General features: G+C 41.9%; 1 protein-coding gene across 2 annotated transcripts; it reads left to right on the top strand.

The window, feature by feature from the left end:
• The first annotated feature begins 8,785 nt into the window (after positions 1-8,785).
• On the top strand, positions 8,786-17,657 carry gal3st1b (galactose-3-O-sulfotransferase 1b). Of its 2 annotated transcripts, none has more exons than XM_063211668.1 (5): positions 8,786-8,919; positions 11,849-11,997; positions 14,312-14,579; positions 15,033-15,596; positions 16,349-17,657. In XM_063211668.1, exons 2-5 carry the CDS (start codon positions 11,876-11,878, stop codon positions 16,670-16,672), a joined length of 1,278 nt encoding a protein of 425 aa, XP_063067738.1. In that variant the 5' UTR covers positions 8,786-8,919; positions 11,849-11,875; the 3' UTR covers positions 16,673-17,657. The 2 variants fall into 2 exon arrangements, with proteins under 2 accessions (XP_063067738.1, XP_063067739.1); XM_063211669.1 differs by lacking the exon at positions 8,786-8,919 and adding an exon at positions 8,931-10,841.

Below are 17,657 nucleotides of genomic sequence, written 5' to 3'. Positions count from 1 at the left end.
GTTTTAACATCTGCCACTCTCGGGAGGATTTAGAATGTGTCAGTCAGGCCCACTTACAGTACTTGTGTGCGACAGGTCAGGGGATCAAGGCATCCTAGAGGTAGAATAAGTATTTAAATTGAATTAAATGTCGGCATGTTGAAAAGGTCAAAGGTTATCTTATCTGCCCCTAACTAATTGACTGCTACAAGTGAGCATTGTTTGTGTACTTCACATGGGCGCGGTCAGGAAGTGAATTTCATATCAGTGGTTTCTCTCCTTTGTGTTGGTCTTGTTTCTGGAAAGTGTTTGCAGCTGCTTACTATGTGTTATATCTTGTTAACAGCTGGCCACTCATTTGCCTTTTCTCTGCTTTTCCTGTACACTATGTCCAGGACCATGAGCATGCTTTCGGAAAAGACCGTTCATATTTAAATGTAGACCATTTGGATATTAACTCAATATGTAAATTATACATAGTAGGCCTGTAGTGTGCAAGTATGTAATTGGTCCAGAGACTGTTCAAAAACCCTTAGTGTGAAGAACGTGTGTGGTCTCCCTGTAGCTTTTATGAGTGCTTTGTCATCATGCACAACAATAATACAATAATCTGGCGGAAATTGAAGAAAATTATGCAGGATTGTACAATGCATTTTCACTATTTTACTTGTCCCACATATCTGCAATGTTGATGGATGATGCAAGGAAGAGAGACAGAGGTCATGGAGGATTATATTCAAGAAAAAGAAACATGAATTTGTGAGTGGAAAACTAATAAAAAGTAACTGTACTTTTACTCAAATTACATTTCAAGTGAAGTACTCTTTAATTTTTGAGATTTTTAGATGGGTACTTTAACTTTTAGGATTTAAGGCAAGTAAAGATACTTTTACTCGACTAAAATTTTGTTGTGCTTTTTTCCTCTTTCCATATAAGCACTCTGAGTGCTTCACTTATTCTGGAGCAATTTAGGATTAGTTGTTTTTATCAATGACACACACTCCAGTGACGAGACAGACCCATCACAGAACAAGCAGCCTGCACAACATTGCCAGCAGGGGGAGTTAGTGCCACTGATAAGGTACTAGGCCTAATAACAGCTGCACCACCATCATTCACAAACAAAAGGCATTCTTTAAAGGTATCTCTTAAAGGGGTATGCCACTATTTTGGGGCTTAATACAGTTAAAATCGTTGGCCAGAGTTTATAAAGGTGGTAAAGTGTCTTATTTTTCATGTAAGCCGTTGTCTTGCTTTAAGACAAGTTAAAACAGGGAGCATGTCGCTAAGCTAGTGAAAGTCAATGGATCCGTGTAGCATGCTACAATGCTACACGGATCCATTGACTTTCACTAGCTTAGCGACATATTCCCTCTTTTAACTTGTCTTAAAGCAAGACAACACTTAACATGAAAAATAAGACACTTTACCACCTTTATAAACCCCAGCCAACGATATTAACTGTATTAAGCCCCAAAATAGTGGCATACCCCTTTAAGCCATCTGTTCATGTTGATTCACCTTATCAATGTCTTTCAGTTTCAGACTCTAGGCCAGTGGTTCTCAACCTTTTTTCAGGCGAGGCACCCTTTCATTTTCTGAAAATGTTCAAGGCACCCCTAAGCAACAAGCTGTAACATGGCATCGCATCGGATACCACAAAAGCTTAGAAAAGTAACACATGTGGAGACGTCACACAACCTTCGTTCGAAGTTGCAGCTTTCTGGGGCGACCTAAATGTACTTTACATTGTGAATGACAGATGAAAGACTCCACTGAGCACTAACTAAGCAATACTTTATTCATTTAGACAAATATATGTTAAATTACATAATTTATTTATCAGCCACGTTTCTCAAGTCAAGTCAAGTCAAGTCAAGTTTATTGTCAATTTCTTTACATGCACTGGTCATACAAAGAATTTGAAATTGCGTTTCTTGCTCTCCCATGCAGACATAGACTAATCTAGGTAAGGACATAGACAGTATAGACATAGACAGTACTCATACATGGACATAGACAGTATGGACGTAGACATTGCTCATACAGACATTTAAAGTGCAAGACTGGACAACAGAAGACTTGTAGAGAACATACATTAAGAGGAGGTATTTTGTTGTTCTTTTTTCTAAAAGTCCTTTATAGCGTTCTGACATAGTAATAGTAGCATTTGAAGAAATAAATAATTAAAAAAAGGTTTTTATTAAATACACCAGCAGCAGTATGTGTGTGTGTGTGTTTGTATGTGTTTTGTGTGCGTGTGTGCGTGTGTGTGTGTGTGTGTTGTGTGTGTGTGTGTGTGTGTGTGTGTGTGTGTGTGTGTGTGTGTGTTTAGTGCAGGTAGAAAGTGCGGTGTGCGTCTGTGTGTGTGTACCTGTGTATGTGTGTGTGTGTGTGTGTGTGTGTGTGTGTGTATGTGTGTGAGTATGAGTTGTGTGTCAGTGTGTGTATGTTTGGGTTTAGTGCAGAAAGTGCAGTGTGCTTGTGTGTGTGTGTGTGTGTGTGTGTTTGTATGTGTTTTGTGTGCGTGTGTGCGTGCGTGTGTGTGTGTGTGTGTGTGTGCATGTGTATGTTTTGAGTTAGTGCAGGTTGAAAGTTCAGTCACAGATGTAGTAGTGCAGGTGGAATGTTCAGTCGCAGATATGGTGGTGGGGATGAGGGGGGGGAGCGTTGTCAGTGGCCTGGCTGGCTAGAGGCTGACAGTGAAGGGAGAGTGGGTTGAGTGTTCAGTATCTTGATTGCTTGATGCATCGTGCTGCTTGCAAGCCTGGTGGTACGGGAACGGAGGCGCCTGTACCTCTTTCCAGAGGGCAGGAGGCTGAACAGTTTGTGTGCAGGGTGGCTTGTGTCTTTGATGATCATCAGTGCTTTTCGGGTGAGGCGTGCGGTGTAAATGTCCTGCAGGGAGGGGAGTGGTACTCCAATGATCTTCTTCGCTGTGTTCACAACACGCTGGAGTGTCTTCCTGTTTTTCTCCGTGCAGCTTACCTCCCCACACTGTGATGCAGCTGGACACGACGCTCTCTATGGTTCCTCTGTAGAATGTTGTCATGATGGAGGGTGTAGCACTTGCCTTCTTTAGTTTGCGCAAGAAGTAGAGACGCTGATGGGCCTTCTTCGCCAGTGATGTAGTGTTGGTGGTCCAAGAGAGGTCGTCGCTGATGTGCACTCCAAGGAACTTGGTGCTGCTCACTCTCTCCACAGCATCACCGTCGATGGTCAGTGGTGGCAGTTGTTTTTGGACCCTCTGAAAGTTGACAACAATCTCCTTGGTCTTGTTGACATTCAGCAGGAGGTTGTTGTCTTTGCACCATCTGGCCAGCAGGTCTACTTCTTCTCTGTAGTGGGTCTCATCGCCCTTAGTGATGAGGCCCACCAGTGTTGTATCATCCGCAAACTTCACTAGATGGTTAGTGCTGTGGGTCGTTGTGCAGTCATGTGTCAGCAGCGTGAACAGCAGGGGGCTGAGAACACAACCTTGCGGAGCCCCCGTGCTCAGGGTCAGGGTGCTTGAGGTGTTATTCCCTACCCGTACTGCTTGTGGTCTCTGCATCAGGAAGTCCAGCAGCCAGTTGCAGAGGGAGGTGCTGAAACCTAGTTTGTCCAGTTTTCTGATGAGTTGTTGTGGTATTATGGTATTGAATGCTGAGCTGAAGTCAATGAACAGCATTCTCACATATGAGTCTTTATTGTCCAAGTGGGTGAGGGCTGGATGGAGGGCAGAGCAGATTGCATCCTCTTCCTGAGGGGGGCCCGTGGCACCCCAGGGTGCCCCGGCACCCCTGTTGAGAAACACTGCTCTAGACTCTCACTGTTTTTGATGAGATCAACAAAAAACAGCATACCTTTATTGACAGAAGAATCCTTAACAGTATGATTAGACAAGGCCAACAACCTGGAGCAGTCGGACAAAATCTATGGGAAGCCAGATCCTCAAGAGAAAAAATGTCCTGTATGGCATACACCCCGGAAACTGTTATCCAACCGTACACACAAGTGCAGATTGCACAAAACACCTGAAGCTTCCTCCCTTAAGTATCAAGGGCTCATTTTCCCTCAGGTAAGTGATCTGCTGGGGGTTGCACTGTGTAGGATGATGGCCAGAGAAGGTATTGTAACTATGCTGTTCACTGAAACTGTGCTGCCTATTGCCAAATGTGATCTTTTCATGAGTATTTACAAAGTAATAAACTAAAATTTACTAGCATGACCAAAGTACATTAAGTTTCGCTATATCTATTTCTGGAAATTCAAAATGGTAGAAAATGGAGAAGCTCCCCCTTTTCATGTAAGAAAAGTGCAATTTTCACAGTCATAATGAATACCGTACTTACAATTTGATGGTGGTGACAAGTATTCATGAAAAAGGTAACATTTGTGAATGGGCAGCATGAATTCTGGAAATAAACTACTAAAAATATTACACAGTCAACCTTTAAGTTTTTTTTCCTTAGGTAAGGAAAAGCACTATAACAGGGGTTCTCAACCTTTTCCAACCTGGGGCCCACTTGAAATTTTCAAAAATGTCTGGGGGCCCACAACAGGACCAATAAACAGTACAACTCAAATAAATTAACAGGAACACACACAAAAATATGACTTTGATTTTTAGAAAATGATTTCAAGGCCCACTTGAAATATCTTCAGGGCCCATCAGTGGGCCCCCGGCCCACAGTTTGAGAATCACTGCACTATAAGATTTACTACAACAAAGAGGAATTTACAACAATATTCTTTTTAAGTCCCTAACATGGGCTGCAAGTCAAACTCCTGTAGGAGCACATGTGCCCCTAAGTGAAAAATGTAGGGGCACAGATAAAAAGTTTAGGGGCGCAGTGTGATTTCGTGACGAATCTTCATTATTAATACAGAGATACATACCATACAGGGAATATACTTTTTCCACACACAAATACACATTCTACAGGTGTAGGGCTACAATTAGTCTGAGGTACCTTGAGCATGGTACCATCCTGCCGCACTGCTCCCTTGGGGCACCATTGAGGGCTGCCCCCTTGCACGGGTGAGGCATAAATGCAATTTCCTTGTGTGCAGAGTTCACTTGTGTGCTGTGGAGTGCTGTGTCACAATGACAATGGGAGTTGGCGTTTCCCAATGGGCTTTCTATCAGCAGTCATGACCTGAGGAAGAGGGCCCAGAGACCAGAGGTGGAGGAAGTACTGAAGTTGTGTACTTAAGTAAAAGTAGAAGTACCCTGCGAAAAAATTACTCAAGTGAAAGTAAAAGTTGTACGCCAAAAATGTACTTAAGTTAAAGTCCTAAGTACTAACTTTTAAATGTACTTTTTGAGTACAAAAGTACAAGTAGGCCTTCTCGCACAATGGCTGTCTTTCTCCATGTCTGCCTACTTGATCCAATAGGAAAAAGTTAGTGCAACGGTTTTCGGTTCTATTTGAACATAACTATGGAGTCCTGTTAATGTTTTTTAAAGTGTCTTTTCTGTCTGGGTGTCAGTTTGGACGAGGGGCTTGGTCCCGCCTCCCTGCCCGCAGCTGAGGCTACTCAAATATCCACGAAACACAACAGGAAAACCTAGGATAAATGTAACTAGTAACAAAGTCTTCTACTAAAAATATAAGGAGTAGAAAGTACAAGTAATAGTCAAAAAATGTAATTGAGTAAAAGTAAAAGTCTGCATTTCTATTTTTACTCAAGTAAGTACAAATTCCAGAAAAAAACTACTTAAGCACAGTAACGAAGTAAAAATACTTAGTTACGGTCCACCTCTGCCAGAGACGAGCAGTGAAAGAGCACCATTGGTGGCCCTACAGCAGAGATTCTCAAACCTTTTGAGCTAGGCACCTCCTGCTGGAGCGAAACATTTACCAAGGAATCTTGCATAATCACACCCCCAAAGTTATCTTATCACGACTCATAAATATCATATCACGATATCATAAATGGACATTTCAATGGAAATGGTGCCTTCTGCATGTAACATTCTTTTTTTCTTAAATGTCAGCCTACTACCAGAGAGAGTAGAGAGAAAGTATAGGCCTACTTAAAGGGATATGCCACCCCCAGGCCAAATTAAGTGTCTGCCCGCATTCCCGAGGGTTAAATAGCAATTTCATGGACTGCATTGTAAAAAAAAAAACGTTTTCATTGACCCCTTGGTAATGTGCCGCGAATCCCAACGTAGAGAACCACTGGCCCACAGCATGCTGCGGTAGGGGGAAAGACATCATTGCAAGCAGTGATGGGCAAAATAGATTCATTGGTTAAAATCCAGTGCCACATATTCCACATGACCTTGTTTTAACTCTCCAGTTCAACCACATGTTTCAGCTGAATTGGACAGGTAAAACCTAGTCATTGTGGCACTAGACTGTAACCAACCCATTTTGCCCATCATTGATAGTAAGCGCTAAGCGGTAATGTGTGTAAACTGTTGAGCAGCTATTGTGTTCTGCAACCTGAACCAGCAACCTGAAAATCTGGAAGCATACATTTTGTCCCAGTAGCTACTACATATTGGACATGTTTCAGCTGCTACTGTCAAAACAAAGTGTGGTGAGGCAGCCTTTAGCTATTATGGTTCAAAGCTTTGGAATCAGCTTCCTGAGAGTTTTAAGACTTAAGACAAAGCTGGTCTCTGACGCCTTCTCTTAGAGATCCAAAGGTTTTTGATATTTTTTTATCTGTCATTTTTCCTTATTTCTTGCTTTTAACTTTACTTCTTTTTATTCCATTTTCACTTATCATGCCTTCTGCTTTTTCATTGCATGCATTGTGCTTCTATTGCTTCTATGCTTTTATTTTTTGTTTTGTTTCATGTTGTTTTGTATGTGTTGTTTTAGATTGTTTTATCTTGCTTTACTGTACAGCACATTTAATTGCTTTTATGTATGAAATGCGCTATACAAATAAAATTGCCTTGCCTTGCCTTGTCAAGGCTCGTGACTTTTTCTTTTCACACGTGGAGCACAGCACACAAAGTATGTGCAGAGTTCATTTTTTCAGATGTTTATCCATACTGAGCACACGTGCAACACATAACTTTCATCAATCAGTGCATTCCATCAGTCTGCAGCTTAGCAAATGGTAGATAGCTCGATAACGTGTCTCATGTCATGGTTGTACCTAGTCATGGTTATGAGATTTACAATTTCTGTCATTCACCCATTACAGAGGGGAAGTACACCTCCTGCTACTCAACAACAGTACATGACATTACCATTTTATTATTTAGTTTTAATCCTAGAAAATGTGAGTCTTGTCTTCTTGTGTTACATGTAATGTTTTGTTGTTTCGTCTAGTGTTGTGGTAGCGTTATTCCTTGTCTTTTATGTTTTTCTTTTGTAACTTTTAAAATTGCTGCCTCTTGGCCAGGACTCCCTGGGAGAAGAGTCACTGTGACTCAACGGGACCTTCCTGGTTAAATAAAGGAAAAATAAAATAAATAAAATAAAGACCTCACCAATGCACTTTTGGAAGCAAAAAATCCTATAAACACACTTCTCGCAACCTTGTGGACAGCCTTCCTGGATGAGTTGAAGCTGTAGTGGCTGCAGAAGGTGGACCTATCGTATTTAACCATATGGGTTAGGAATGGGATGGCATTTTAAGTTCACATTTGAGTCAAGGCAGTTAGCAAATACTTTTGGTAGCCTAATATAGTGTATGAAAGGTTATACCTGTTATTTTGATGCTGGGCTGACAGACAGAAAAAAAAACAATATGACGGAACAAGATATGTAGCCTATTGAAACTGTAAATGCAGGACTGTATTGAAAGATTTGTATGATTCACATTTTTAGTTGTCAAAATATTGAAAAGAAGGGGGCGCTGTGGTGCACCGTGCTAAGCCCCCCACATTTGGGCTTACATTGCCCACGAGGACCGCGGTTCGAGTCCGGCCGCGGTCATTTCCCAGCCCTACCCCATCTCTCTCTCACAACCGTTTCCTGTCTCCTCTCATACTGTCCTGTCATAATAAAGGCCAAAAAGCCCCAAAAATACTTAACAAAATATATATTGAACAAAAGCCTTTTCAATGACTATTATAATGTGAAGCTCTTTATTGGAGAAAACAGCCTACTACATCTTTATAGGTGGCGTATGACAATATGGCAACATCTCCTATATTTTTTTTGCTTTGGATTAACCTGTATGTTCTTTATATAACCTCTGTTGAGACAAATAGTCAAAAGGAAAAAAACAGTTCCATCATCTGTAATGATAACCAAGTTACCAAAGATAATTGACAGAATTTGCATAACAAAACTTTATACGTATAATAAAATCCCAGCTAATTTGAATTCAGTCAATTCTTCTGACAGGTCCAACTTTTCATATGACTCATACAAATAAGTGCATCACACATTCTGCATGAATGAGCAGAGACAGTGGTAAGAATATGCTCTTTGTTATCTAACAAGTACTTATTTTTAGTGGATGGACACCACGATGTATTGCAGATTTTTAATGATGGTATCGCTATGTTATTGTGGAACACAACTACTCTGAGACAATATTAGGTTCTATCACCTTTCAGAAAAGTTAATTAAATCAGCTGCAGCTGTTCTCTGTACCTACTCAAATCCAAAGTGAAGCGTTTCATTTTTTTTCTTTCTCTGTGTACAGTGTTCTGTCTCATGTGTGACAAATTGTGGGTGACTGCAGGTTATTGTGTATGACACGAGCATGTTTATACATTGAACCTTCAGAGACAGCTGATGCTGCTGACACAATGGAAAAAAGAAAAAAAAAGAAAAACACAAGAGCTACCATAGATAAGCATGCACACTAGTGGAACAGGTTTCTGTTCCATCGGTGTATAGCTTGTGTCATGAGAATGGAGGTTCTCAAACCAACTGACTATAGCAGCGGCTCTGCAACCTTACCAGTGTCTTCTGTTGGCGACTTTATGATTACAATTTCTTTTGTGAAATTGTCCCTCCCAAAGTATCGGCAACAGTAAGTGAAACAAGTATTTTCATCAAATAGGCCTAACAGTAGTTGACATGCCAGTCATACTTGTACTATTATACTTACACGAGCAGGTGATTTTAGAAATCCCTGCATTTTGTTGTGTAAGTGATGGTTAATAGTGGAAGTAGAATGTGGAAGATTTTTTTAGAGGTTATAGTAATGGGTTAATAATTAACTCAGTTGATACTGCCATGGGCATTGTGCAAATGGAGCTAATTGTAAATACATGTATTGTTTGCGCTGAAGTGGCACATTAGAGTGAAAGTGCACTGAGCAGCAATGGGACTTACTGCACGTATGTTTTTTTAGTTTTGATTTTATCTCCGTTTTCTCTTCTTCTCTTTGGCCTTCTCTCTCTCTCTCTCTCTCTCTCTCTCTCTCTCTCTCTCTCCTCCACTGTCCCTTTGAGTGACCAACTGATTTTTATACTATGTCACAAGGACAATGAAAAGTCTACACTGAGGTCAGTCTAAAACTTGTCTTTGACTATCCAGATGAAGTATTTATGGCGTTTTGTAATCTCAAAGAAGTTGTCAATATTAACCCCTTTATAAATTTGTTGCTACGAGTATGGTAATGACCAAGTCGTGGTGCATTACTAAAGGGCCTGTGTTGTGTCATAGTATTGTAGTGCTATGGTAGTTACATTTCAAACACTATTACAGCGTGCCACTGGAGGTACGGTGCACATTAAGGGGCTACATATGTTATTATTCTTTCACAGTGCTCTTTTAGTTCACTGTAGCCAACACGAATAAATGTCGGTGTAGTTCTGAATACATCTCATGTGCTGTGGGTTACAGGTATTCTTGTCCAGATCTTTGTCTTTGATCATTAGCATTTGGACATTTTCCATGCCCATATATCCAACTGTTCCGCTACACCTGACTTGCACAGCACTATAACTTGGAGTGTGAATGCAAAGTCGGGAATTGCCTGCAGGATTGAGTTGCTGCCTTCGGAGTAGCCTAATGAAACATTACTTTCAGAAATGACACGGTCTGATTGCATTACGTTCCCATGATCATTGAAAAACATTCAGACACCAAAATAGCCAGATGCATGACTAAGCAATTCCTCCATGTTTCATGTGTCAACATGTGGATGGGGGGTGATGGGGGTGAAGGCTGGTCGGCTTGTTTTGACATATATCAGAGCTTGACATTCAGTAGTGGCAACTGTAGTGTGTGTGTGACTCGTATAGAGCCTTTGGGTCATTTAAAGATTAGATTTGCATTTCATGACAGCCCTTGAGCAACTGACATTTGCATGAAAACTGTTGGAAGAACTGGAAGAACACCAACTCACCAAAGTCATCTGTTCACACTCAGGTGCATAAGTTTTAGTAGGCCAATTGGTGAATGAATGCCTTCGTAGACCATTATGTCGAAAATAGCACATTTTATGACATCTACTGCATGGCCACTTGACCTTTGACCTTTTGAAATATACACTTTCTTCATTGAGTCTAAATTTCTGGGAAGAATGCATTTTCCCAATGCCATGACATTCACACAAGGATGCTATTAGAAGAATTGGAGTTCTTGGATTCTTGGAGTTTATTTATTTATGTAGGCTTTATTTATCCAATTTGCTCTTTAGGCAATAAAGTTACACATTTTCACAATATTATATATCTGAGTCATATAAATACAAAGAAATTGCCTGTACCTATTGGCAATTGTTGGACTCACAGGGTCTTGTAGGGCCCTGAAAGACTTGAAGGAGGCACCAGAGAAATTCTAAATGGGAATTCTAAAGGAGGCACCCCCAGAACAAGAACACAAAGTATTCAATCCAATTCCATGACGTGACGTCAGAAGTAAGCAAAGGGTCGAATGAGCGCTCTGAAAAAATGTGAGAAAATCTATTTCCACTGCGTCAAAATAACCAATCGATAAGAGGCAGTGAGTATTGCACTTTGGTTTGGTTAGTTTAGAATAGACCCATGTATAACTGGAAAGACATAGTGTTGTTTTGGTATTTAATGTAGGCCTATGTAGACAACATCAGTTTCCGAGTGGTCATATTTTGCGATCTCTGAGGGAGGATGTTTTCATTTCTGTCGCACGTACAGCAAAAAACGATTAGGCCTACTACCGTATTCAACAACTATTTCCTAAATTAAACATATAACTATTAAAAACATACTAAACGTACCGTATATCGGTGTATTTTATACACTTGCAGCGCGGGCATAATCGCTACTCATTACTTTTTTACTTTGGTCGTATAAGTTCCCCCAATTAGCTTGCTAACACCCAAAGTGGTTGTCTAAGTTAAGGAGTGTCGGATCAAGCTGGCAAAGTAAAATTGTCAGAGATTAATATACATCTATAACGGGTTTTGTATCAAACTTACCCGAGTGTCACCGTGAAGTGATATTGTTGTGTAAGAGACGTCATATTTGGTTTGGAAATCCACTTGCTGACTGGCCTCTCCATCTGAAGAGATAGGCCTATAGATGATGGTGATGTCTCTGCTAGCTTGAACAATATGACAGTAGGCCTAGTTGTGTCCTGAACTTTTTGTAATCGGATTAAACGTCTGCTACTCTTCATGGGTCTAGTAGTTACTATGGTTGGAAGGAGAGAGAGTCTCAAGCTAATCCTATCTGTAGTGTATTTGTCAGACCATAGACTTAGAATAACAAGGGCATAGAGTAATAAACACTTTTGAATAAATGCATCACGTTGACTATTCACAATCTGAGGAGACTTTTGGGACACCACCAAGAAGCTGTACTGAAAACAAATCCCTACTTGTGTGTTCATTCATTCATTCATTCATTCATTCATTCATTCATTCATTCATTCATTCATTCATTCATTCATTTGACTGCAAAATCAATATGTCACCTCTGCCAGTGTGTATGTATTTGGCTTTGGTGTGAAATGTTATTTCTCCCCCTCAGGCCACCCAGCAAGTTGCCTGTGCGAGCATGGGGCACCCGAAGAGTGGTCAGCGTAGGTCCGTCCCACGCCGGTTCATTCTGGGAGGGCTGTTGCTGTCTTTCATCATGGCCTACTACTGTCTCTCCTCCACAGCTGCCAATGTGCACGTGTAAGTCTACACTCATTCATGATTGCAAGATTTAGTATATTTATCATCATCAGTATGAATTGAAAAGTGTGAGTACCACTGCCGTTGTGACACATTGCACACCATAACCTAGAGTGCACACAACAACATTGAATTGATGGTATGCTTCACCTGTGCAAGGGGACACCCTAGCAGGAGGTGGACCAAAGGGGCAGGGCTCGAAATTAACTTTTTTCCTTTGTGTCCCGCAATGGTCCCGGATTCCACTTTGTATTGTCCCGAATGTAACCAGAAGTGTCCCCATTTTTTTCGCGCCTAAATAAGTGGTAAATTATGTCCACGTTAAATTTCATGTGTGACTGATTTTTTTTTTTTTTTGCAGTGCAACTGTGAATTCAGGTTTTTAAGAAAAAAATGAGGGTGTGTTAAAACATCTGTGCCTTGTATAGAAAAATGCCTTGAGTAACCGTGCACTTCGTTTTTCAAGAATACGAGCATGGTGATATGAGGAAATCTGCATTCAATGACATTATATTTGTCAAACTGATTGCTTATGCACCAATATAGCCTACCCATCATGTAGGCTATTATAGACTCTATTGCAGCCAGCCTGTTACTCTGTTGTAGCCTATTTAGCCTACAGAAAAACAGCTTTAATTTAGTCTACTACATATCAATAACAATTCAGTGTCTGTTTAGCTTTAGTTAAAAAGTGGCAATAGTCTAAATAGTCTGACTTTGGCCACTGGTTGTGATGGGCATGCCGGTGGAAGATAGCCAGGCCGTGCCCTCCTAGTGATGCAACAGCTTCAGCCAGTCTCGAAGAGATGTGAAAGTCTATGATAATCAGGCAGGTGGAAGAAGATGCGGTAGGTTTTTGGACCGCATTAGGAGTATGACAACGCATTGCAAGACGTTTCCTTTCCGCTTTAAATTCACATGACATTGACATTTTGATAACCTAAAAATAAATGCACAAGAGAAAAAAACTACGACCGCACACTTAGGCCTACCTCACTTTCGAGAAAGAGAAGGAGAGAGGATAGCATGGAGAGGGAGAGGGAGGGAGGGGAGAAAGACAGGGATTGGAGAGAAACAATGCGCTGGCAATGCTGTACAATTGAAGCGCGTTCTTCGTGCTTGTAATCAAAGAAGTCAAGGTGGACTTTTTCCCTTTTCAATTTGACCTTGGCTACTAGGCATTTCTGCTTTTACCAGCACAGAAACAATAACACGGATACTTCGACATTAATTAAATAACTGCGTTTGTATGACAATGTTCAGAATATAGCGCCTTCATTTCCAGCCACATTTGAATGAAACTGCTTGACGTTCTTGGCTAACAACTAGGCCTACCTCTGTTAGCTTGCTTGCCGTTTCCCTAACTATTTGTTACTGGAAAGTAATTTACAGGCAGTTTCTGATATGTATGAATGAGGGTTAATCTACTTTAGAGCCAGCTCGCGTTTCTTGTGTTTTGGGCGGATAAGCACGCGACAGGTGGCAACAGACTAGGCTACTGCGCATTGTTTGGGGCTGTTGCTTGCTTACCTGAAATATTAGCAAAACCGAACTCAATTCCTCTCACAGCTTAACCATGTCTACTGGAATATATCCTTATTGGCTTGCAAAATCAACAATCCAGAGCCCGTTTTCTCGGAGAGCATTTCTAGTTCAGGGTGAAATGGCATAACCAACCGGACAACCTCTCAGCAGCAGTCCGAAGAACAAGGCGCTTGCAGTCGCAGCTGCGAAATCTTAATCAACATTCTAGAACACAATGCGGAGGGTTATCAGAAAGTTTTCTGTTGCTATTTTCGATGATGGTTGGTGTTGAGTTAATGTCCCTGTGTAATGGCTTTGCAAATATAATAGCCTACTTTTAGAATCTTTTCATTTATATTTTTGGACGGTCCCGGCATTGTCCCAGTAATGATAACTTTGTGTCCCCACAACATTTTTTATGGTCCCCGGGACGTCGGGACACCGTTAATTTCGAGCGCTGCAAAGGGGTATCATGCTCAGGGATGTATGGATCTGTCCTGGAGTAGGCTGCTGAGTTTACTGGTTATTTACTCCCCTGACGGGGTGGTGTCAGGAATGAACCCTGATTTTGTCTAGAATCATACCGGCAACTGAGGTGGTTGGATCAAATGTGTGGCAGGGTTTTTACTTTTCATTAACACTTTATTTTCAATGTATCTTCATCAATAGGCAGAGTGAAAAAAATGGATGAACAACGATGTAATACCGGTATAATGTTGTAGTAGTGTTGTCCTTACGTCATTAATTTACTTCTACTGTATTTCTACTTTTGACACCTCTCCATCCACAGGATTTCAGAGGCGACCCCCTGCCTCCAGGCTCAGAGTAGTAGACCATCCACCAACGCGTCTCACAGATCCTGGCACCAGAATGCTTCATTTTGCACTCCAAAGACCAACCTGATGTTCATGAAGACCCATAAGACAGCCAGCAGTACCCTTCTCAACATCCTCTTCCGCTTCGGGGACAAGCACCAGCTGAAGTTCGCCCTGCCAGATGGACGTAATGACTTCTTCTACCCGGCCTTCTTCCAGCGATCGCACGTCCACCGCTACACAGTAAGAATACAAGTGTTAATATAACTTTTATACTGTATGTAGTTTTCTTTTTGTTATGTATTTTATGTTAACAACATACCGATAGGTCTTTTCTGCATGCGGTGGAGTTAACCAGCCATTTCCACCACAGGCTGTAACCTAGGTTACAGCGTTGTACAGTACGAATAAACTACTCTACTCAACTCTACCTAAAGAGTTGAAATTAACTCTATTTCAAATAACATTTGGTCCCACTGAAAAATAGTGTTCATTTTACCCTTTATTCAGTGTAATCTGTGGTCCTTTTCAGTGTTAATTCTAATGAGTATTGTGTTAATATAATACACAATATTTACTTTGTGTGGTCTCAATATGGTTTGCTTACAAGAGTCCAAGGTACGCTTGTGACTAGGTGTAATAAGTATATTCTGAAATACTGACACCCCATTTTGCATTTCTCACTGTGTGCACCAGCCTGGCGCCTGCTTCAACATACTGGGCAACCACATGCGCTTCAACCTGCCGGAGGTGGAGCAGCTGCTGCCCCGTGACGCGTTCTTCTTCACCATCCTTCGGGACCCGGCCGAGGTCTTCGAGTCCTCCTTCCACTACTACCACGGCGTGGTGCCCTTCACCTGGTTCATCCCGGGGGAGGACAAGCTAAGGGCGTTCCTGGACATCCCCTCGCAGTACTACAGCCCCGACGGCTTCAACTCGTTCTACCTCAAGAACCTGCTGATGTTCGACTTTGGCTACGATAACACCATGGAGCCCGATGACCCCCGTGTGACCTCTGCGATCCGGGAGGTGTCCGAACGCTTTCGGCTGGTCCTGCTGGCGGAGCACTTTGAGGAGTCTCTGATCCTGCTCAAGGACGCCCTCTGCTGGGACATGGAGGACCTGCTGTTCCTCAAGCTGAACGTCAGGAGGGGCTCCTCTGTGTCCCGACTCAGCCCGGCGATGAGGGCCCGAGCGCTGCAGTGGAACAGCGCCGACTGGAGGCTCTACCGCCACTTCAACCACTCCTTCTGGGCCAAGGTAATGGGAGTAGTAATAATAATAATGATATAACTAGTAATAAATGAGATGGACATCCTGGGCTCAGAAAGTAAAAGGCCGGTGTTCTGACAAATTTTCCTACATTGTAATTTTTTCCTACGTAGGACATTCTGTCAGACATGTCTGTCAAACTGTCCTACATCGCCAAAGCCATAGATGTCAAACATGTCTGTTCAACAACTTTTCCTGATTTTTCCAAATGTCCTTCTACTGACATGCTTCTGCAACGTCCAACAACTCTGCCAAAATGATCACAACCCAAACAAAAACGTCAGTATATGCTTATAGCCACCATGTTCATGTAGGACGTCCTGACGATTCAAATGACAGGCTATGCCTGTTCTGATGCTTGCAGAAGAAGCTACTGACTTACTTCATCATATCGTATTTGTGCATTCTTTAACCAAAATGATGGAAGGTAACAGAGAAATACCATTGCATGCATTCCTTATTCAAAACTTGTGTTTTATTTTTAACCAAAGTACTGCGTTTATCCGCCAGTACTGCAGACAGCTGATGTAGGATAAAATTCCGGTAAAGGACGTTTCATGTTCTGCGCGTGCGCAATGGAGCTTTGTAGGATGAATCTGAAGTACTGCAGATTAGCTACAGTAATTGGAGACTTCAACAACATCACCTGTGGTGACAGTGAAGGAGGGAAAACATGGGCTTTTACTTTGTCTGGTTTGTCCACTTTGCATAATAGCTCTAATCATGACATGTAATGACAGGTGGAGGCGTACGGTCGCGGGCGGATGGCCAGAGACGTGGAGGAGCTGAGGCGGCGTAATGCGGAGATGAGGGCCATCTGTGTGGACGGAGGAGCCGCCGTAGACCCCTCTGGAATCAAGAACACAGAGCTGGCGCCATGGCAACCCATGGGCGAGAAGTCTATTATGGGGTACAACCTCAGGACGGACATTAGCGCACGGCATGCCGAGCTTTGCCGCAAGATGCTCACGCCAGAGATCCAATATTTGACAGAACTTGGTGTGAATCTCTGGGTGACCAGGCTATGGGGTTGGCTGACGGACAAGGTCTCCTGGTTCACATAAGTAGGACCAGGGCTGCTGAAAGCTTTGGCTGGGCCTAGGACAAAGTCACCTGAAAGCCCCCCACCCCAACCCCCCACCAAATGCATACAATATAATGAGGAGCCTATTCTTGTCCCCCTCTCTTCCTGGGCCTGGGACAATCGACCTCTTTGCCTGCTTCCCCAGTCAGCTTCCCAGAGTAGGACACTTTTGACACAGAAGGAGGACAGTCTGCTGGTTTCATAGTTCATTTATACATCATTTAAAACAGTTTGTTGGAGACCTTGACATGAACTTGCGTTCCTGTTTCACGGTAATCACCTTGTGATGCCTCGTCCTGATATTGTTCTGTTGCTTCAAAGACTGAGGCAAACTCAACGGCTAACACTTTCTGTGAATAATTTTGATATGTTGATGTAAATAAGTTTTAAAAAGGCAATTCTTTGATCACATTAATCTCAAAATAGTTAAGCATACTGACACTTGCTTATCTGGAGCTGTCCTCAATATTTCATTACATTACATTTCACTTAGCTAACGCTTTCATTTGTTCAAAGCGACTTACAGCTATTATTTTTCAGGGTATTGGTTACAGTCCCTGGAGCAATGTGGGGTTAGGTGCCTTGCTCAAGGGCACTTCAGCCATGGATGGAGGTGTAGGGAGAGGTCAGGGGAATTCGAACCGGCAACCCCTAGATTGAAAGACCAACTCTCTAACCACTAGGCCACTTGGATTTCAGGTCCTTGTGCAGTGACAGCTAGTCATTGCAACATTGTATTACATAGATTATCAGTTTGCTACTATCTTTTTTTTAATTCAGTGTACCTGAAATGCATGTTTTTTTCTTTGCTGTATTTGTTGAATGATACTCTGGATATTAATCCATACCGGAGTAGTTGTATTTCCTATTTGTTGAAAATATGACTGAAATATATTGCATACTTTCTACTACTTGATGCAGTTTTATAAAATAGAATACATAAATAAATATATATTTACCTTAAA

The sequence above is a fragment of the Engraulis encrasicolus genome, chromosome 12 (genome assembly GCF_034702125.1).
Source record: "Engraulis encrasicolus isolate BLACKSEA-1 chromosome 12, IST_EnEncr_1.0, whole genome shotgun sequence".
Taxonomy (NCBI): domain Eukaryota; kingdom Metazoa; phylum Chordata; class Actinopteri; order Clupeiformes; family Engraulidae; genus Engraulis; species Engraulis encrasicolus.
The sequence above is the reverse complement of the archived record's forward strand: the minus strand, read 5'-3'. Positions and strand labels throughout refer to the sequence as shown.

Excerpts from the sequence above, each read along its gene's own strand:
- gal3st1b (XM_063211668.1), top strand. The coding sequence starts at position 11,876 with ATGGGGCACCCGAAGAGTGGTCAGCGTAGGTCCGTCCCACGCCGGTTC. Across the intron at positions 11,998-14,311 it reads ACAGCTGCCAATGTGCACGT|GATTTCAGAGGCGACCCCCT; the intron begins GTAAGTCTACAC and ends CTCCATCCACAG. Across the intron at positions 14,580-15,032 it reads CGCACGTCCACCGCTACACA|CCTGGCGCCTGCTTCAACAT; the intron begins GTAAGAATACAA and ends TGTGTGCACCAG.